General features: G+C 38.5%; 1 protein-coding gene across 1 annotated transcript in view; it reads right to left on the bottom strand.

Annotated features, from left to right (window-relative positions):
- NYAP2 (neuronal tyrosine-phosphorylated phosphoinositide-3-kinase adaptor 2) overlaps positions 1–22,198 on the bottom strand; it is a 327,341-nt gene that overhangs the window by 289,727 nt on the left and 15,416 nt on the right. Inside the window, exon 2 of the mRNA XM_006890286.1 lies at positions 19,229–19,466. Coding sequence (XP_006890348.1) covers positions 19,229–19,449 — 221 coding nt within the window. The 5' untranslated portion in view covers positions 19,450–19,466. The remainder of the gene's footprint in view (positions 1–19,228; positions 19,467–22,198) is intronic.

Genomic DNA, 22,198 nt, shown 5'->3' with positions numbered 1-22,198 from the left:
GCAATTTTTAAAAATTATGCATGATGCTCCAGTATCAAGCAAACTAGGCCATTAAGAATCCTTCTAGGAAAATTCCTAATAGCGCAAGCTTCTCCCTGCCACTCTGGTTCACTTTGGAAAAAAAAAGTAGCTAATGTTTGAGCTACAATCATTGCATCATGTGACATGAAAGATTTTCACTTGTGCCAAAGACAGAGAAAGACATCATTGGCCAGTACCCTCAACCTCCACCCCTCTGTGTCCCATCCTCAGGCCAATAGAAAACGGAAACCTTTCACAGTGGTTACACTATGTGTTCAAAATGCATTGCTCTCAAAAAGACAAATCGAACCACAGTACATTAAAAAAAATCATTTTATATTGTACCTCTGGTAGATATCAGGTAGTTATTTCATCTTTAGGATTCATTATCTCTCTAGCTTTGGCCCTAAATGTTATAGCAGTTTTACAGAAACTATGTATTTCAACATAGTCTTTAGCGGCTCATATTCCAGAATTGAAAACTTTTAAGGTAGTTTCCCTGAAAATCTCTGCAAATGCGTGAGTGAGCTACATCTGAAGTATCACATGGTATGCCAGCTTACTTACCACTCTCTTGGGAAGGCCATTATCAGCACACCAAATGAGTTCAAGACAGTCTGATTTGACAAATGTTTCAAAACCCACGATGCACAAGAGACATCTTCTCTGCACTTGTAAGACAGTTTAATAGTGATGACTAAAACTACCAATTGTTGAATGCTTTTAAATCTGTTCACATGCCAAAATTTTCTGAGTGTTCATGTAATTTTATTTTAGGAGAAAAGAGCAAATTCCTATGTATACTGAGAAGATGAAATGATAAAGTGAAAGTTCACACGCCGGCGTTGGGCGTGTGTGTCATTTCGAAATGCTGAGTCAAATAAATCCAGTCTCTTTCTTTCTACCACAGAGCGAGGCATGCTGTTTTAGGAACATTTTGCCATATATCGTCATTAATGAAGCATGCTGTGCAAGAAAGATGAAGTTCAAGTTTCTCATTTATTTGACTTTGGCTCATTATGACCCCGTGTGTATAGAATGGAACTGCTCTATGAGGTTGACAAGATATTCCACCTTCTGGAAGCAGATTGTCAGTTTGTGTTCCAAGGTGCCGGTGAATGACTGTGTGACCACAACAAATTGTGGCTAATATTGAGAAGGAATGGAATCCCAGAGCACCCAATTGTGCTCATGCAAATCCTATATTTAGATCAAGAAGCTGTTCTCCAAACAGATCAAGGGAACACTGCATGGTTCAAAATTGAGAAAAGAGTGTGTCAGGGATGTGTCCTTTCTCTATACTTTTCAAGCTATATGCACAACAGATCATTTGGGAGGGTGGACTTGATGATGAAGAATGTGGCATCAGGATTGGAGGAAGACTCACCAACAACCTGTGTTAGGCAGATGATACAACTTTGCTTGCCAAAACTAAGGGGAACATGAAACATTTTCTGCAGAAGGTCAAAGACTTCAGCCTTTAATATGGATTGCATTTTAACATCAAGAAAACAAAGATCCTGACGACCAGGAAAATAGGCAGCATCATTATAAGTGGAGAAAGGATTGAGATTGTTAATGATTTCATCTTGCTCAGGTACACAATCAATAGTCTTGGCACCAGCAGTCAGGAAATCAAAAGATGATTTGTTACAGTGGGAAAAATCTGCTGTCAATGATCTCTCCAGAATGCTAAAGAGCAATGATGTCTGTCTAGAGACTGAAGATTGCCTGACCCAGGACATGGTCTTCTCCACTGCTTGCTAAGCCTCTGAGAGTTAGAAAATGAATAAAAGTTACAGAAGAAGAATCAATGCCTTTGAGTTGAGGTGTTGGAGAAGAGTATCAAACATGCTCTACCAAGAGAACGAAATAGGTCTGTCCTGGAGAGGATAAAATCAGGTTGCTCCTTGGAGGCAAGGATTTTGAAGCTGCATCTCATATACTTTGGGCTTATGGCCAAAAGAATGATATGCTTGGAAGGGTAGAGAATCAGTGTGGAAGATGAAGACCCTCGATGAAATGCATTGACACAGTGACTGTGGCAAAGGGGTCAGGTGTGTCAGAGACTGTGAGGTTTGTTCAGGGAAGGGCAAGGTTCAGAGCTATTGTTGGCTCAATGGCACATGCAAACAACAACAATCACTAATCTTTCAGCCAGTAGTTGAGCACTTGACCATCTGTGGCCCAGGGACTGCAGTAATACTAATAACAGTAGCAGTAATATTAGTAGCAGTAATACTAATAACAGCAGTAGCTACGAATTTTAAGTAGCTGTGATGTGTTCATCAGTAGCTGGTTTGATCTACATGTGTTGTATCTTTCATGTGTTTCAACAGCTAAACAAGTTAAATAATGGTTCCTGATTAGCAAGTGAGAAAACAACATTTTGAAGAAAGAAACTTTGCATGGGTCTCATTAAAGCTTGCTATGCATCTGAGAGCTGGACAATGAATACGAATGACAGGAAAATAATTGATGCCTTTGAGCCGTGGTGGTGGAGAAGAGCACTGAACATCCCCAAAGATGGCCAAAAGAACAAACAGTTGTGTCGTGGAAATGCTGCAGCCAGAGTGTTCTTTGGAGGCAAGAATGATGAGGCTTTGCCTCACATACTGTGGGCATGTTGCTAGGAGCAGCTCTTCATTGGAGATGGACATGATACTGAAAAGGGTAGAGTTTCGGTGAAGGAGAGGAAGACCCCCAATCAGGTGGATTGACACAGTGACTGCCACAATGGGATCTTGTGTGTCAGGAAGTGTGAGGATGGTGCAGGATAGAACAGGGTTCAGATCTCTTGTTCATAGGGTCACTATGGGTCATACTTGACTCAGCAGCACCTCACACCACCATTAAAGCTAATAAGTGAGATTGAAATGAATCATATGTTTTCTCTAGTCGCTATCATTTCCCTACGACATGACTCTTCTCATCTCCACTGGTCGTAGCTATGGATTGGATCATTTCCTCCAACAAGTAAGTACTGAAACAGTGACTCGTGTACTACACTCAATATGTCACTCAATACAAAATAGTTTGTTGTTTTTACTTTAAGAAAGTGGCATGAATAGTAGAATAAGAATGAATTCTACACAAAGACATTTGTAGTGGAAGCTAGACACAAAGGAACCTCAGTGAATAGAGGAGATTCCTGGCCACACTAGAAACTATGAAAGAGTCTCACAGAAGGATGCCTGAGATCATGGTTTGAACTTCAAGAAAATATATGAATGTTCTCCAAAGCCTCCCCCTTCTGGTGTGTTTTTTTCTGGAAGCACCAGATAGATATGACAACTTTTGCTCCAAATTTCTCTCTTTGCAATTAGATACTAATCTAAAGGATTATTGAAATCCTCAAAAAGGGACAAAGTACGCATGCACAGCAGATGGCAAGCAAATCATCTGTGTCTCCATAGAAGCAGAACTGTAAATGAGTATTTCTGTCACTAATAATTGAAAGTACCTATTGAGAATCTTTCTTCTCCTATACAAAAAGTCAAGTATCCTTTAGGCCCCTATCTGCCTTTTATCTGGCTTCTTAGATTACAACACTAGAACCATTATCTCTGCTCTAAAACGGGAAGCAGTCAAGTATGTGTATCAAGCAGCTTTAAGAATCAGATCACCCACTCCATTAGCTCCACACAAAGGCAGGGACCTCCAAGCAAGTGTTCATTTGCTCTGGTTAAGCTACATGCCTGCTTTCTGAGGGATAAACAAAAATTTGAAAAGAAATATGTACATACAAGACATTTAGAGTTTTATCAACATATTTCATATTTCTCTAATAATTTTTTTTAAATACGTGAGTATCTATACAATATCAAAATGGAACCATGATCTTTACATAAATACTAAGAGTTCACTGGAAACCTGATAGGCATCTCACGTTTAACATGTCTAAAATCTTTTTACTCACACTCACTTTGACTACTCTCCTCACACCTACTTCGGCCACTTTTCTCACCCTCAGTTAATGAAAACACCATCCCTCTTTGTTTCTTTCACATGATGCATTCATTCCGTCATCAAATTCTGCCAACGCTGTGTGCAAACTATTCACAAATTCAGCCGTAACTCACCTATCCCTGTTGCGGGCACTTAGATCCAAACTACCATCTTTTCTCATCTCAATTGATTTCTAAACAGCTTCCACTGGTGCTGCTGCTTCTGGCCTAGCTGCCTCTGATAGCAGTCAGAATGAGTCTCATAACTTACGGCCAGTTGCTATTATTCCTCTCAAAACACTACTATGGCTTTTCATCTCATCTTAACATCATCCTGAGAAAAACCAAAGTCTCAACAGTGACCTCCATGATCCAACAAGATCACACACTATTGCCTTGACCTTCCAACCTTCTCCACTTCACCCCTTCTGCTCCAGTCTTGCAGCTCTATCAACCAACACCAATGGATGCCCACCATTAAAACCCCTTTGTCTTGAGATAACTCTTTTCTGGCAGCCTGTCTCCCCAGAGACCCACGTAGCTTCTTCTCTCACAAACTACAGGATTTTACTAAAGTATGACATCCACAAAGAGGCTTTTCCTCATCAATCTGTTTAAAATTACACCCTTCCCATTCTCTTTGCCCAAAGCCTCTGGTTTCATTTTCATCAAGGTCCTTAAACTAATATGCTCTATAATTTACTTCAAAGTCTCTGAGTAGTTCAAGTGGTCCAGCACTTAGCTATTAAATAAAAGGATGGCAGTTCAAATCCACCCTGAGGTACTTTGAAACCTTAGCAATTCATTTCTGAAAGAAGATCTGTGGAGAAGAGTGAATTGTAGAATTGGTTTTGTCTGTCCTTTACATTTTTTACTTATTTTCTGTCTCCCAATACCACATGAGGTGTGAAACCCCACAAAGACAAGATATGTTTAAAATATCATTCAGCTAATTATCCAACATTTGTAGAGCACTGTCCAAATGTACACAAGATATTGAATAAATATTCAGTGATTAACATCATAGCTTTATCAGTCAGAAAGAAAAATTAGAAGAATCATTAGTGATACTCTTCCTCATTGCTAAATCACTTCATTTTTTATTCAAACATGAGAATGTGCTAAGTGGTATACTTTGCTTCAAATAAAAGACTAAAAGGCAATTTATTAATGAAAATAGTGGATTTTAAGTTTTAAATGAAAATTGACAATTAAAATTTTAAATGCTGGCCTTTTCTTCTACATAATAATTGAGAGTGATTTTTCCAGGTCTTCTTCTCACCTACCTTCCCCCCCCCCCCCCATGTTATTTTGCCCTCTGCTTTCAGGAAGGCTAGGTAGCTGCATATTCTAGTATAAACATGAATATTCTGGTCTCCAAAAGCATAGGCTACTGGGGTGAACTTTTAACTCGAGGCATGAGCTTCAAGTGGAGGTTCGTAGCACTGGTGAGGGAGAGACGCCTCCATTTTTCCTCTATCAATTCATGATTAAAATTAATTTCAAGGTAACCCATAAATTTGTAATGAAGATGTTTTCTTTAGGCTACTTTAAAGTTGGAAAGAAACCTCGGAGGGTTTGTATTAGCATGCTCAGGCTGCACTCGCGCTGTTTCATTTGTTACATTAGACGTGCTCTCTAAGCAGTATTGCATTTTTAGTAGTAAAGGGAAAAAAACCCACCTCTCCTGACTCCTTAGCCTTGCTCCATAAGAATTTCTTCTCCTTCTCTGGTTTTGAACATTCACAAAGCCATCCATGACTTGAAAGTGGAAAACATCCTTGTACAGTCTGAAGAGTTATACGACACAGCCATAGTCTAGAAAACTATTGCCCAATTCATCTCTAACATCTCTAAAATACCTCCTACTATTTATAAAATAAATTACCTGAGCTTTCCCAGGGGTTTCTTTTTTAATCATTCCATTGGCCACCGCATACCTTGTTTGGAGGGTCCCTTCTTCACGGCAGTTTCCTGAGAGTGAGAAGAGCTTAATTCCCTCGTGACTGACTGACCCACATGGGCTTCTATTCTGAAAGGTCCCTCCTCTTTGCCAACATCTGTCTATTTATTTCAGACACAGAACAGACACAGAGCTTCTTAACATGTAAATTCTGGGCTAGGTCCTGGATACAATGAAAGTAGAAATAATCAGAACTAGACAAGGCACTCAAGAAGGTGCGTACATGGAAAGGATTCCAAAGAGGGTTCACCTTCATATGAGCCATTCAAAGTATCTCCTCTCTCACCTGTCCTGGGAGGGCACTGAATAGAAAACCATAATATGTAAACTAGTACATCTCAGTTGCAAATATAGATACAACTGTAAATTGTAAATTGATGAGAACTAATGTATGTCAACCTTGGGACCGTTGATGACTTCCATGGAAAAAGAAATAAACATCAATTAACTTACATTAGAGCTCAAATGAAAACTTGTCCAGGAGCATAAAGGGCTAGGTATATGCTCTTTAGAAATAAGCTCATAAATATTAACTTTCTCCATTGTGACTGGGGAAAAAGAAAACCCATGAGGACAGTTCTGAGAAATTAATTCTCTAGTAACTTAATACATTAAATGAATAATATAATGAATTAATTTGTTTGGAAACAGTCACATAGTTCTGTCTTCTGGTTCAAGGAAGAGAAGTCAGTGACAATGGACAATGGATGTGTCACTGAATTCTCTCCTCTCTTTGCATAGTTTTGTTATATGACTACAGAAACCCTATGAGAATGCAATGCAACCCAAATTACTCCAGTTTCAAGATTTCTTGTTTAGCTCGGAGAAAGAAAATGTAGATGCACTGTTTTAACATAAAAAAAACAACCAAAGCAGCATGTGGTCCTCTGAAATGATTAATAGAAAAGTGACTTGAATTAATCACACACACAAGAGGAAGCCAGAATTAGAGAGGGTTATTAAGATACTGTCTGCTGTTTAATCGTGCCCTCTTATCAACACATTAACCTTGTTTTCTTTGCCTCAGTACTAAGGTCTCCAGCAAAATTAGGTCAGAAATTCACATCAGATCAGATCAACAGATTCATTCCAGCCAGACCCTGACAAGCTGCAGATTTTTGCGTGACTCTAGATGGGAGTGTACTGAGGGCTTTGGGGTTTGCATGCTGCTCTAAGGTTAGCTGTAGGACATTTCTAGAAGTGGAGGTATTTGTGATTCCGATCCTTGCTCATTTCACTGTACCCACATCACCAGCTGGGATAATGAAAACAGCCAATTCTGACACCAAAATAGGATATTTCTTTTCAAAACACCTTCAACTAGACTGCACCTAAAACTCCATTAGAATACACCCAGAGTAAGAACTCAGAAGTTGTTGTTGTTATGTGCCATCAAATCACCTCTGACTCACAGCAACTCTACATACAACAGCCCTAAACCCTGCTCTCTCCTGCACCAATCTCCCTGTCTCTGACACACCTATCCCCATTACCCCAGTCACTGAATCAATCCACCTTTTCCTCTCCTGTGCTGTCCTTCCACCCTCCCAAGCATGGCGTCCCTCTCCAAGGACTGGTCCCCCCTTGGAACATGGTCAAAGTATGTCAAACGAAGCTTCAGAATCCTTGCCTCCAAGGAGTAGCTTGGTTTATCCCTCTCTAGGATGAATCTGTTCGTTCTCTTATCAGGCCATAGCATATATTCAATACTCTTCTCCAGCACCACAGCTCAAAGGCATCAATTCTCTTTCTATCCTCCCTACTCATTGTCGAGCTCTCTGATGCATAGCAAGTGAAGGAAATGTTTATGCTATTCAAGGACTGCAATCAATGTCCGTGTACAATACATGCAGAGACTGCTGAACTGGTTTACAAGTTTCTGTGTTGTCTTCTCAAAAAGAAGAAAATAATTTCTCCCCAAAAATAGTGCACGTCACCAGGAGGTATTTTTGTAAATGTGCTAGGCTAATTTTTTATGATAATATGTAAAATAAATTGGCCCTGCAGTGCTTATGAAAAAACTTTTCAGGAAGGGAGTTATCGGTAAATGTAAAGAGTATGTGTTGTGTGTAATCTGAGACACATTTAATAAAAATTGCTTTTGCACTATTAAAAAAAAGTGCATGCAAGCTACTTTAAAAAAAAAATACACCCAATGAGATTAGCTCGTTGTGATCAAAGTAGCTCCTCACGCTACTCTCAGGGAACGTTTCATTCTCCAAAAAGCACTTCAGTAAACGCTGTCCATTTCCACACAGCCTCCTGCCACAAATCATGGGTATGACTGTGCAAGCCGTAACAATCGACAGAAAATTTATGGAACTGCTAACATTTCTCTAGTGAGAGTCCTCTGTGTAATTATGCCTTTGAGTGAAGCAATCATTTAAAACATTAACCAGTTCCATGCGCTGGCATCACAGCCATCTGCTCTTAGGTAGCAACATGTGAGCTGAGGGAAGGAAAATGCTCTCTTTTCTTTTTCTCCATGGTTTAAAGACCAGGCTTTCAATGATGTTCTGGCTCCGAGTGAGTAACAAACACTCTGATAGTTTCAAATATAAACAGTTTACTGGTATATCTGCTAAGACACAATTCCATGTACTTTCTGAAAGGGCGGTGAGTAATCTAATTCTACTTCTGACTGTCACTTCTAAAGAGGAAATATAACCTCACAGAGATCCCCTGAGGGCGTACACAGGGAGTAGGGACATTTCTAATCAGCCTAAGTAGTCCTTTGTGTCAGAACCACTTTGCTAAATTTGAAAGCAAAGGTCCAGATCCAAGATGTTTAGGGGAATTTCCCTAATGTTTAATTAAGTCACACACACACACACACACACACACACACACACACAACTCACTTACCCATTTATTGCCTCTGAGTCAGTTCTGACACAAAGCTCACCCTCTGATGGGTTTCTGAAGCTGTAAATCATATAGGTGGGGTCTGCCCATCTTCTTTGCTTTATTCCATAGAGCTGCTAGTGGACTTGAACCTCCCAAGAGGCACACAGCCTTTGGCGGTCAGAGTAACTATTATGACTAAGTGACCATAATATCTATATCCATATCCGTATCTATATCTGTAACTGTATCTATGACTGTATCTCTTTTTTAGATATCTGTTATCTATAGAAGAACAAATAGGTTTGTCCTGGAGAGGGTGAAGCCAGAATGCTCCTTGGAGTCAAGGATTCTGAAGCTTCTTCTGACATACTTTGGGCATGTTGCAAGGAGGGACTGGTCCTTGGAGAGGGACATTATGTTTGGGAGAGTGAAGGGACAGCGCAGGAGAGGAAGACCCTCGATGAGATGGGTCGATTCTGTGAATGGAGTGGTTGGAATGAATGTGTTTGAGACAGCGAGGCTGGCACAGGATAGAATGGTGTTTAGGGCTCTTGTATATAGGGTTGCTCTGAGTTGCCAGCCACTCGATGGCACATAACAACAAACAACATAGAAGCTATGTTGTTATGGGCCATTTAGTTGCCTGTGACTCTTAGTGACCCTATGTACAGCAGCTCTGAACCCTGCCCTGTCCTGAGACAATCTCATTGACCTTGACTCATATATCCCATTGCCCCAGTTACTGTATCAATCCATCTTATCTGGAGTCTTCCTTTCCTGTGCTGTCCCTTCACCCTTCTGAGCACCATGTTCTTCTCTAAGGACTAGTCCCTCCTGGCTGCATGCCCCAAACATGTGAGACAGAGCTTCAAAAACCTAGCCTTCATGGAGAAACTTGGTATCACCCTCTCCAAGACAGACCGATTTGTTTTCTTGGTAGTCCATGATATGTTAAAGACTTTTTTCCAGCACCACAACTCAAAGGCATTGATTCTGCTTCTGTCATCCTTAGTCATTGTCCAGCTGTCTAATGCACAGCAAGTAATTGCAAAGACCGGGGCCTGGATCAGGTGCACCTTAGTCTCTGGGGTATATATATTTATATACACACAAATAGATCTCCCACCTTTGTGCAGCCCCAAAACTATTTTAACTATCAGACTTTGCTCGCCAGACTTCTGGGACTGTGGGTGTTACCTTGGCTATGCAAAGTCTGTGTGGATCACAACAAACTGTGGCTAACTCTGAGAAGAATGGAAATCCCAGAACACTTGACTGTGCTTATGCGAAATATATCTTTAGACCAGGAGGCAGCTTTCAGAACAGAGTGTGTGTGTGGGGGGGAATATTGCATAGTTCAAAATAGAGAAGGGTATATACTGTACCAGGGATGTGTCCTATCTCCACACCTTTTCAATCTATATGCAGAATAGATCATCCAGGATCTATTGGGCTCTATGAGGAGGATTGTGGCATCAGGATTGAAGGAAGACTCATCAACAACTTGTGTTATACAGATGACACAACCCTGCTTGCTGAAATTGAGGAAGAACTGAAGCACTTGCTGCAGAAGGTCAAGGACTATGGCCTTCAGTATAGACTGAAGCTCAACATCAATAAAACAGATTTCATCAATGGTCCGATTGGCAGCATCATGATAAACAGTGAAGAGATTGAGATTGTTAAAAGCTTTAGTTTCCTTAGCTCCACATCAACACTCTTGGTACCAGCAACTGAGAAATCAAAAGACAAATTGTACTGGTAAAGTCTGCAGTCAGGGACCTCTCCAAGAGCACTGAAGAGCAATGATGTCAGTCTGGAGACTAAGGTGTGCCTGATCCAGGCCATAATCTTCACAGTTAATTATTATTATGTGTCAGAAATCTGGACAATGACTAGGGATTATAGAAGGAGAATTGATGCCTTTGAACTATGGTGCTGGAGAAACATATTGGATATACCATGCACTACCACTACCAGGATAACAATACTGAAAACAGGCTGCTACTTGGAGGCAAGGATTCTGAGGCTTTGTCTGACATACTTTGGGCATGTTGCAAAGAGGAATCAAACCTTGGAGAGGGACATCATGCTTGGGAGGGTGGAGGAACAGTACAGGAGAGGAAGACCCTCAATGAAATGGAATGATTCAGTGACTGGGGGAATGAAAGTAAGTGTATTAGAGACAATAAGTTTGGCTCAGAATAGAGTACGGTTTAGGACTGTTGTATATAGAGTCGCTATGAGTCGCAAGTGATTCGACGGCACATAACAACAACAGATAGATACATCACCATTTCTCATTTTTCAGAAATGTTCAAAAGATATTATCTAGCACTATAAAATAAAAATTTTATTTAAAAAAAGATATAAGTAGATATTTATATATAGAAAAAGTGTGCTTGTGTTTCTTATTGAAAGATTATTTCTTATTTACCTTTAAAAATACTACACCTAATAAATATTTTCTGGATAATTCAGACAGTTCACCACTAGTTGACTAACCACAATGTTGAGAGTTCAAACCAACCAATTTTCTGTTAAAAGAGCACACAGCCTTTAAAACCCTACAAAGCAGCTTTACCCTGAACATGTGCAATTGTCCTGAGTTTGAATTGACTTTATGACAACCAATAATGATGATACCTATTTTAAAAAAATGACTCAAGGTGAATCAGAGGCTTCCAGGTGAAGCTCAAAACCATAAAGATTGTGAGAGATAAAAGGAGGTCAAACTCAGAAGGCCCAGTCTGTTGGTATAAAGAGGGTAGTAAATACATCCAAAAATATACAACTAGGAAAGGACAACATTGACGAATGGGATCTCCTAAAGATTTAAGTCTTATGTTCATCAAAACATTGGGGTGAAAAGAAAACCTACTGCCTAGGAAAAATATTTGTTCATATTGTCTCAGACAAGGCTCTCAGAAGGAAAGTTTATTGAATATTACAGGGCCTCTACAAGAACCAAAATGATAACACAATTACAAAATGAGCAAAAGACATGGAAAGACTGTTTACAGAGGATGGCATTCAGATGGTAACAGACACATGAAGAGATGCTCAAAATTGCTGGCAATAAGCAAGATGCAAATCAAAACCAAAATGAGATAGTATCTCACCCCATTAACAGTGACAAAGTTTAATAGGACAGCAAGCAATAAACGTTGGAGTGGATGTGGAGGGAGATAGAAACTCTCATACACTGTTGGTGGGATTATAAAAATGGTACAACCACTCGGAAAGGCAGTTTGGTGTTTCTTCAAAAAGCTGAACATAGAAAGTTCATATGACCCAGATATCTCCCTGCTAGGAATATACCTCAAGAAAAACAGAACTGAGACACAAATGGAGATTTGTACACCAATGTTCATAGCAGCGTTATTCACAATAGCAAGAAAATGATAACAACTCAAATGTCCATCAGCAAACAAATGGACTGAGAAATTGTGGTACATTCATGCAGTGGAATACTACTCAGCACTCAGGTGCAATGATTTTGAAAAAAACACTATACAATATGGGAGAGGCTGGAGAGCATTGCGTCAAGTAAAGTAACTCAGTTTCATTAGCACAGATACTGCATAAAACCATTATTATAAAAATAGAAGGATTACTAGTAAGATATGTATAAAAAACCAAAGGAAGAAGGGAAGAGATGAGGGGAGTGAGGTGTGGAATCGCGAGGTTACGGAGTTTGGTGGGCAGAGGGATAGAGTAAAGGAATTAGGAAAGACCCAGTGGTGGTGATTCATTTTCTAAAACACAATGCATGGGAATGATCATATGAAACACAATGTAAATAGAGGAATGCATGAAACACAATATATATAAATGAAACACAATGTATATGAGATTTTTGTGCAAGCCAATAGAAAATAAAAATTTAAAAAAAAAAAGAAAGTGGGGCAGTTCTGGGACTGCTATCCATCCTCAAGCACACTTTATTTTCTGTTGAGTCAGAACCAACTCATAGCTGACCCTCCAGTGAGTGTGCAGTGACCATCCATCACACAAAAGTAGATTGTCCATGTTTCTGCTCATTTACTATGGGGAAAAATAAAGAAATCATGTTTAGGGTCTGATTGACTTACTCAGGTTTAGGGTGTGTCATAATTAGTTATCTTCCATATGCAAGTGTCATGGATTGAATTGTTTCATCCCCAAAATATGTGTCAAAGTGGTTGAGTCATGATTTGCGATGGTTTGGCATTTGTGTAATGATGTAACCATCCGTCATGGTGTGATATGATGTAATCGAGTGTTTATTTGTTTGAAGAGGAGTCAGGATGAGATGTAACACACTCACTAATATCACAGTCTCGATCCAGTGTGAGAGGAAATTCCCTATGATGTGACCTGCCTCACATTTTCTCTTACTAGAAATATAAAGAAAGAGAAGTGAGCAGGGGTAGAGGGATTTCAGCACCATTAAGAAAGAAGAGGTAGGAGCAGAATGAGTCGTTTGGACACATTGTCTCTATGCTAAGAACATCCCATTCACAGGAAAGATTGATATTAAAATGCATGGACATCTCCGGGCTATGCTACATTTCCCTCCAATTGCTATTGAGTTGAAACAGACTCCTGCCTGACCATCCAGAGGACTTTTGTAAGCGGTAAGTTCTGAGAGGGGTGATTACCCATCTTTCTCCCAAGGAGCTTTTGGTGGATTTGAACTGCCAAAGAGTCGTGGCCTCTGAGTCAGCTATGCAACTCTCTGCATCACCAGCTCTCCAAGGAATACCAGGCATACAGATGAGAGGAGACCTTTCTACCAGAGTCAACAAAGAAAGTTTCCTACCAGAGCTGACACCCTAAATTTGGACCTGTAGACTCCTAAAGTGTGATTTGTTTTGTTTTTAAATTTGTCATCTTGAGGTGTGTCTCTTATATTAAGCAGGAGATAACAAATACAATGATCTTGGTAATTTTTACTTCTTCCATATGAGTCAGTATCTGAGATTTTTCTCTGAGGTAGTAGCTGCATGTACATTAAGTTTTTAAAAATTCAGAAAAAAACCCCCCACCATACACCCTCCCTTGGATGAAGCCCAGAAACTTCTTGTACTAGTGCTCAACTTTCTCTGTCAATATCTTAATTTGATGACCTATATACCAAGGTTGTCTAGAAATATTGAACATGTTGCTTATGGCAAGCTCTGCTCTCATTGGCCAGTTATGCCTTTACAAAGCACCTCTTCACTCCCACATGGCAAACTAGGATGTTTGACTTCCTCTCCAATGAACTCACTCATTTGAAGTTATAGGATTTGTGTGTTTGTTCCTCAAGGACTTTTTATTAAAAAAGTAATTCTCATTTAACAGTGCCTGCACAAACCCATTAGGATTTAAAATAGCAGAAATTATGAGCTACTGAAAAAATTTTTTCATTCTCCATTAACTTTTCTCCATGAAGTTTTTCCGTCCTTTCTCAACAAATGCCACTGGAGGCTGTTAAGAAAACATTGAGATCACTTTTTATTTATTTAGAAGTTTTTTCTCTCCACAGGTCTCTGTAGCAAAATGCCAACGGAAAAATGAAAGCCAAGGTGTGCAACAGTTAATAATGACAAGGGGCTCAAACCAGTGGAAAAATAAGGAGTTGGAGTTTTAATTTTTTTTTTAGGAGTTGGATTTTTAAAAAGTGACAGTGAATGAATGGAAATCCAAAGTCTGTGTAAATTTTCATTAAAATCAAGAATAATAAAATTTTTTTAAAAGAATTAAATTACATTTAAAAAAGCTAAGTGACTTAGAACACTGAAGGGACAGTGGGGATCGTTTCCTAAGAGCTCAGTGTGTTAGGCTTCCCAGCTGTAGCACATAAGGCATTTCAGCACATATGTGATCCAGAAGGTCAATCACATGAAATCCTATTTCCATTTTTTAAGCAATCCTTGGCAGTCTGTACATTTCTGAAATTGCAACTGGCATATTTCACACAGAATTATCATCAATGCCTTTTCAAGGTCAAACAAGCCCCATTTTTAGAATGCGAAATTTTCAACATTTACATTCCATGTATTAAAATCATAGGATATTTAAGAAGCCATCCAACAGACATGTTAAATTCTTTCAATTGATTAGCCTGTGTTAATTAATGCCATGTTGATTTTTCTCTTCAGCTCAATATAAATTACATATTAAAATGATGATATTAAAGTGTTTTAAATTTCAATGTGGGTATTCTGCTCCTGTCAAAATCTCTGGCACACTAAAATGTCTTTGTGAGCAGAATCTTGTTATAGATTTTTGGCAAAATATTAAAAATGCATTTTTCTATCACAAAATTGAAGCAATCCCAAAAAAATAGAGAGAAAACAAGACAAGATTAGCTTTCCCCTAGAATCCTAGGTTATTGTCAACCATATGAAATGAACAAAAACGGAAATTGAATTTGGATTTTGCAGTGAAAATTAAGAAGTGATAACTAATAAGAGTTCCATATGCAGCCCAGTCACAGAGGTGCGAGTGGTCCTCGCCCTGTCTGTGCGCTAAATTGTCCCTTATATTGCTCCTCGCATCTTTGTCTCCCCAGCCGCCCTCCTGAAAATGTCCAGACACCTACCTCTACATTCTCATTCTGCACCCACAGCCTCCTCTCAGAAAGCGAGACATCTCTGAAGTCTTATCTCAGTGTAGGAGATCTCACCAATGATTTGCCCTGCTAAGTGTATTTGCACTTTAAATAAGGATTCTAGAAATATGAGAGAACAATCTAAAGGAAATAATAAGTGAAAGAATGAAGAGTTTATATAGAAAGTCATATACTTTCAATTCTCCACATGGAATTATAGGTACAATTATTAAGATGGGGTTTGGAGAATAATTGACTGGACTTTAATCAGTGTGCTCGAGCGTCCAGTCATGCATACTACAGTCACACAGGCCTCTCCTTGGGACAGTGTCTACAGAAGTGGTACTCGCTTCACGCTCTTCCGTCAGTCCAGGCATCCAGTCTGGCTTCTATTCTTGTCTCTCTTCCTGACATTCTATTTGCCAATGGACCTGGAAGCCTCAGACTCCAGCTCTTCATTATATTCACACCCATAATTGCACTTCAGTAGTTGAAAGAACAGAGGAAAAAGACTGTTCGAGAATTCTTCTCCTTCTGTCTTTTTGCCTACTGGTGAGTCTCAGCTGTTTTATATTCCGTATAATTTTTCACGCAAGAATATGCCTCCTGATTTCCTTCTATGCTATTAATTTTGGAGAAGTAGGTTTGGAGCTTTTCACACCAGTTCCTAGTCGTTCATTCATTCATTCATCCCCTGGGGCATTCCTTTATTTAAAATCAAAGAGTAGGCTGCATTTCAAAGACACCTTAGCTCCCATTCCTTCCCAATCACTTAAAGATATTCTTACAGTAACATTTTCTTCCCTCTCCTAAGTTACTGATGTTTTCCTTCTTCCTTTTGTTCACTCATGGCTCCATTTATAGTATTTTTTTTAAAGAGATAAATAGTCTCTACTGCCTCCTTATTTTATCTAATTTTTAATCCCCAGTGTTTTTGAACACTTTTCAGTCTCTTATGACAAATCTGACCTCCCAATTCTTTCATAAATATAATAATCTCATTGGGTTTTGTTTCTAGCTCTTTACTGATTCCCCCTCCCCACCACCCCTGTAGACAATAGCAGTGTGTCAAAGGCCACTACTCAACTCTCAAGCTTCTCTTGGCAGTCCATGGTACGTTCAATATTCTTCTCCAGCACCACAACTCAAAGGCAACAGACATATGTCTACCATATTTATAAATTCTACATTGGGATCTACCATTAGTTTCAAATTCTTTATCTATCTGTCTACTCAGTATCTTTGCTTGCATATGTAAAAAGCTCATGCATAATTGGTGTTCCAAAGTGATCATCTACCACTTACTCCTAACTATAGACTTTATACTTTTCTAGTTTTTGCCAGTGTATTATACAAAAACATCACCCTTTCTGTTGTTTAGAAGAAATAAAGACCAAAATAACCAAAACAATGACAAACAACAAAAGACATCTTTGCTTCCTTTCTTTTGTCTTACTGTTGCGTCTTCTCTATGCGCTCTAGCATTGTGTTACATGTCGCACTGTTGATGAAATGACGATGTCCAGCTGCTCTGAGGGAGAAAGGCAGACAGGTTTCTCTTGTTAAGATTTGGAGCCTCAGAAACCCTATGGTGGTTTGTGATGAGTTGGAATCAATTCAATGGCAGTGAGTTTCATTTTGGTTTTACAGCTTACTTCTTAGCAAATTCCAATGGTACCTGTAATGGACTGAGTTGTGTAACACAAAAATATACTGTAAACCTTAATGCCTATACCGGTGGGTGTGAGTTTTGACTTTCACTATCCTTGTCATTGATTTCTATGCTTCTTTGAGCATTGGGCAGCATCATCTAAACATTAGCTATTGTTGTCTCCATTCTCTCTGTGATATTCACATAGATAACCTTGGAAGGTTGTCTTGGAAACACAGGAACTAATAGTATAATTATAAGCACTTTGTAGATGCTCTGAAAATATAACCTATTGACTCAACAAATAATTCTGTATATCTCTTTATGGTGGAAAAGGAATCTTGGGATTTTACTGCCAAGATTTACAATAATAACAAGTTTACAGTAATAATGGAAAGTTTACAATAATAAAATTTAAGTTGCTTTAGAAATCTTTAGGCTATAATTTTTATTCTAAAATCCAGAAAATCAGATTCACAAAAGTTAAGTAAAATGTTCATGAACCCTTAAAAGTCCATTGGGAGGAATACACAGAAAATGGTCCCAAGAAAGCTTATAATGGTTCCAAGAAAGCTTATTTAGTATATTGAGGAAAAGTACCTTTGATATGAATTAATATTTGCTAGATTTAAAAAGTGAATAATTCCAAACAAAGTAACCTTTTAAAAAAACTACTTGGAATTGTGAAAATCTTTACCAAGTCTGTGTTATTTTTGGAAGCAGAAGTAGCATCCACTTCCTAAACAACATGCCTCTGGAAACTCCAATATTTAAATAGATTTACATTTTAATAGTTTGCATTAAAGAATATTTTTAAGTGTAGTGACCTTAAATATAAAGTAACAACAAGTCAGTATCATTCAATTGATTCTAACTCATAGTAACCTTGTTGGATAGACAACAGAACTGCCCACTTGGGCTCCTAAGGCTGTAATGTTTAAGGAAAAAGACATTCCCAACTTTCCTGTGTGGAGTGGCTAGTAAGATGTCATTTCATCTGGTTAGCAGCTGAGTGCTTTAACTACTGTACCATAATTCCCCTTTCATTAGCAATTTATTTGCACTTAAACAATTAGAGGACTGTGCCCCTAACTAGCTACTTTATAAGAATTAATAGCTCATCTTAAAAGAATATCTTCTTTTCTCAAATTCCATGATAAACACAGAGAACGGGCAAAAAGTAAAAGTATTATTTTTGTCAGATTAGGTGATAAATTATTGGCTGACCATCAAAATACTATAACTAATTGTTTTCAGTTAATAATAACGTACCTCCAGAAACCGTATGAACTTTGATAAATGTTAATAGTTGTAGAGGCTTCAAGCCTTTTATTCATAATGTTGCTATGAGTCATTTTCAACTTGAAAGCAATCAACAACAACAACTATTTGTTAATTGCTTTTCTAAATCCTCAATATTTGCACTTATCAAATGGATTCCACTAAAGAAAATGGACCCAGTTAAGCACAATATGCATATCACGTCTACTTCTATCACTAACAAACATACACACAAATGCAGGCACACGCATGCGTGCCTGTAATCACTAGAACAAAACGCAAGCATGCTTTAAAAAAATTAAAATATATGTATAATTTTTTTTTCTTCTCACTTAGTACCCTAAGAAACTTTGCCTCAATTTGGAAGATGATAATTCTTGGCATTATTTGCTTGTTTCTCATACATTTTCCAACACAAAAATCATTTCCTTTGAAAAAAACCTGGAACATTTGGTACCAGACAAGAATACAATAGCCATAAAATTCTGTACAGAAAGCACACAATGAAGATTCCACCCACCTTTGGAGACTCACACAGTTCTTATTTCTGATGGATATTGATCACACACTCGGAAGGAGATAAACTCTATTATAAGGCAAGACCTCTAGATGAAGATTATCAGAGTTGGAGTTTTTCCTCAAACTTTCAGCTTTAAAGAGTGTGTGTGTGTGTGTGTGTGTGTGTGTGTGTGTGTGTGTGTGTGTGTTTTCTCCCACTTTGATCAAGAGGTTGCTACACAGCCACTCTCTATTTTTATGTGCATAACACAGAGATATCTAATTTGTCAGTTCAGAAGAGAAACCCGTCATTCCATTTTACCATCAGTTTACCTAACTTCAACAAGCTCCTCCCTGACCAGGTGACATAGTCTACTGGCACCCACAGAGTTCCTCAGACTGCAACATGCACAACTTGGGATGCTCTCCTCCATACTTACCGTTTTATTGCTTCTTCTTGTCTTCGGCGTTTCTCATTCTTCTCCTTCAAGTAGGCCAGGTTTGTTTCATTTCTCAAGCGATCATTTTCTCGAGCAATGTCAGATGCGTTCTGAATAACCAAGCCATCATAGGCTTTCATTCCCATATCCTCAATGTACTGAAGAAATTCATCCAAAGGGTCCTCCTCGGGATTTGAACTCATCATCCTGGAGGAGATCATGTAAAAAGGAGTACTTCCTGCAGGAGGAGAAAACAGTACATCTTCATCAAGGTTCTGTTTATTATCCTTAATGTTTTGTTAGCCCAAATATCTAGTGTTTTTGTTATAATATACATTCAGATACAATGCCTTATTAGAAATTACAGCAAATAGAGTATTCTATGTAAATAGTAAATAAGTAGTAAATGATCTTTCAATGTAGCAAGACTAGCAAAACAAAAACAAACATTCTTGAATAGAAAGGTGACATTATGTGCAATTACTTTGCAGGAAAATAAAAATTAGCTAAAGCGATTTAAAAAAACAATCACTCAAGGTGGTTGAAGAACCCATTCATAACTGACTATCCATTTGATTTTCTGCGACTGTAAGTCACAAAGATCATCTTTCTTTCTCCTGTAGGTGAATGTGAATCAGCAGAGAGACTGGGCTTTTTGGATGAGCCACACAGCTCCCTTCAGACTATGGTATGTAATTTTCCATCTCAAAAATTTGTCTTTACCTCAGTAAGACACAGCAGATCCAAGCTTCATCCATTTCTAATGGCCATAAAGACTTTTATGTTCAATTTCAAATAAAGTGACATCATTAATTGAGAAGGATGCTTTTATTGTACATTTTAAATTGTGTAGTTAAGTTTATGAATCTGTATTATTCATGCACAGTGCAGCAGTAATCAAAGAAACACACATTTCTAATACAATTTGTCTAGAAAAGGATTCATTTATGTTGCTCTATTATTTTCCATAACAATGCTTGATAATGACCAACTCAAGAATCATAGATCACCAAGATGGCAATAATCCTGACCAGTCTGGTGTTTCAACCAGTGACAACAGTATTAACTATGATATAGAAAGGATTCCCAAGCTCAGGAAATCTAATAAACAGAAGAAGTTGAAACATTGAACCAAGTGAATTATTCCTATTTGTAAAGTGATGGAAGTAATAACTCCCACTCATGCTGTTGTGAAAATGAACAGAAATGACAACTGGAATGCATTTGGTATGCAGTTTGGTCATCATAAACATACAATCAATGCTAGTTAGTATTATCTTAATAGAAGTGTAGGATGGCAATTGTCAGAAACTAAAAACAAGCAAGCAAAAATAAAAACAACTGAAAAACTTACTGGTACATATAAATGAATGCATAACCAAGTGGACGATGTGAACTAATACCCTGCAAAGCAAGTTGTCAAAAATCAACTCATGGGGAGAGACGCCAGACTGGGAGCAAGCCCCCGGGAGTGAGCTAGACAGCTGGAATTTGACTGAGGTCCCTGTGTGTGTTCACCCAACAAATATCTGCACCCACCCGGGGAGCATCTGTGTGCGTGCACCCATTGCAAGCATGCATCCACCCCGTGAACTTGGTCTCCACACTCCACCTTGCATTTCCTTCTGTCCAGTTAACGAATTGCCTTTAGTCTGGAGGGCCTTGGACTGGCCTAGCTACAACAAATGTCTGACTGAAGAGGCTGCTTTCACAAGCTCTGAACTGAAACAAATCTTGTCTTGTGTTAGAAGTGCAGAGAGAACACAAGCAGGGTGGCTGCCCCACCCTCTTCTGGAACAGTGACATCAAATCAAGAACCTGCTATCAACTCAGGCATGAAAACCTCTACCAATGTCACATTAAAAGCAAGCTTTCTTACACCCAACACAAGCACAAAGCAAGATGTCACTCCCAAAAAATTACATAGGATCAATGGATTTCCTGAAGCCAGAAAGTCTGATGGAACTTTCTAACACAGAATTCAAAAGAACAATGATTGAATATTTTTAATGGGTAAAAGACAAACCTGAAGAATTACAGGACACTGCAAACAAAAACCTGGAGGTGCATAAAAACAATCCAAAATAATGCAGATAAAATAAACAAGGCAGTAGAGGCTCTGGAAAAACAAGAAACCACAATCCAATCCAAAATATAAGGTCGTATGTTTCAAATGCTGTCAAAATGAGGGAGGGACATATGAAAAGAGTTGAAGAGATGGAATACAGAATCAGTGAAGTAGAAGATATAATTGTCAGCACTAATCTGCTAGACCAAAAAAGCAGAGTCAAAAAGGAAGGAAAAAGAAGAAAACCTAAGCATAATGTGAGATACCATCAAGCGAAATAACATGCAAATAATCAGAATCCCAGAACAGGAAGAAGCAACTAAAGGCACTGAAAAAGTTGAAGAAGAATTGCTAGAAGGAAACTTCCCAGACATAATGAAAAATGAGAGAATATATATTCAAGAAGCTGAGCGAATACCATATAGAACAGACCCCAAAAGTAAAAACACCAAAATGTATCACAGTCAAATGTGCCAGTACCAAAGATAAGGCAAGAAACAAAGAGTAACCTATAAGGGAGAGCAAATAAGATTAAGTACTGATTTCTCAGCAGAAACCATGTGAACAAGGATACAGTAGAATGACATATATCAAACACTCAAAGAACACCAGTGTCAACCAAGAATACTATATAAATGTTGTGCAAAATTGTCCCTCAAATATGAAGGAGAGAGCAAGATATTCCCAGAAAAACAGAACCTAAAGGAGTTTGTAAAAACAAGACCAGTGTGGCAGGAAACACTGAGATACGTCCTTCTTACAGAGGTACCCCAGAAAGCAGGATGGACCACAGTACCTAGAAACAACACCAAAAAGTATGCAACAAAATGATAGCAACAAAACCTTGCCTCTCCGCTTTCTCAAAAAGTTGCAAATAGAGATACCATTTGACCCCGCAATAC

This window comes from Elephantulus edwardii, unplaced genomic scaffold (genome assembly GCF_000299155.1).
Source record: "Elephantulus edwardii isolate Elephantulus edwardi_28Jun2011 unplaced genomic scaffold, EleEdw1.0 scaffold00087, whole genome shotgun sequence".
Lineage (NCBI taxonomy): Eukaryota > Metazoa > Chordata > Mammalia > Macroscelidea > Macroscelididae > Elephantulus > Elephantulus edwardii.
The sequence above is the reverse complement of the archived record's forward strand: the minus strand, read 5'-3'. Positions and strand labels throughout refer to the sequence as shown.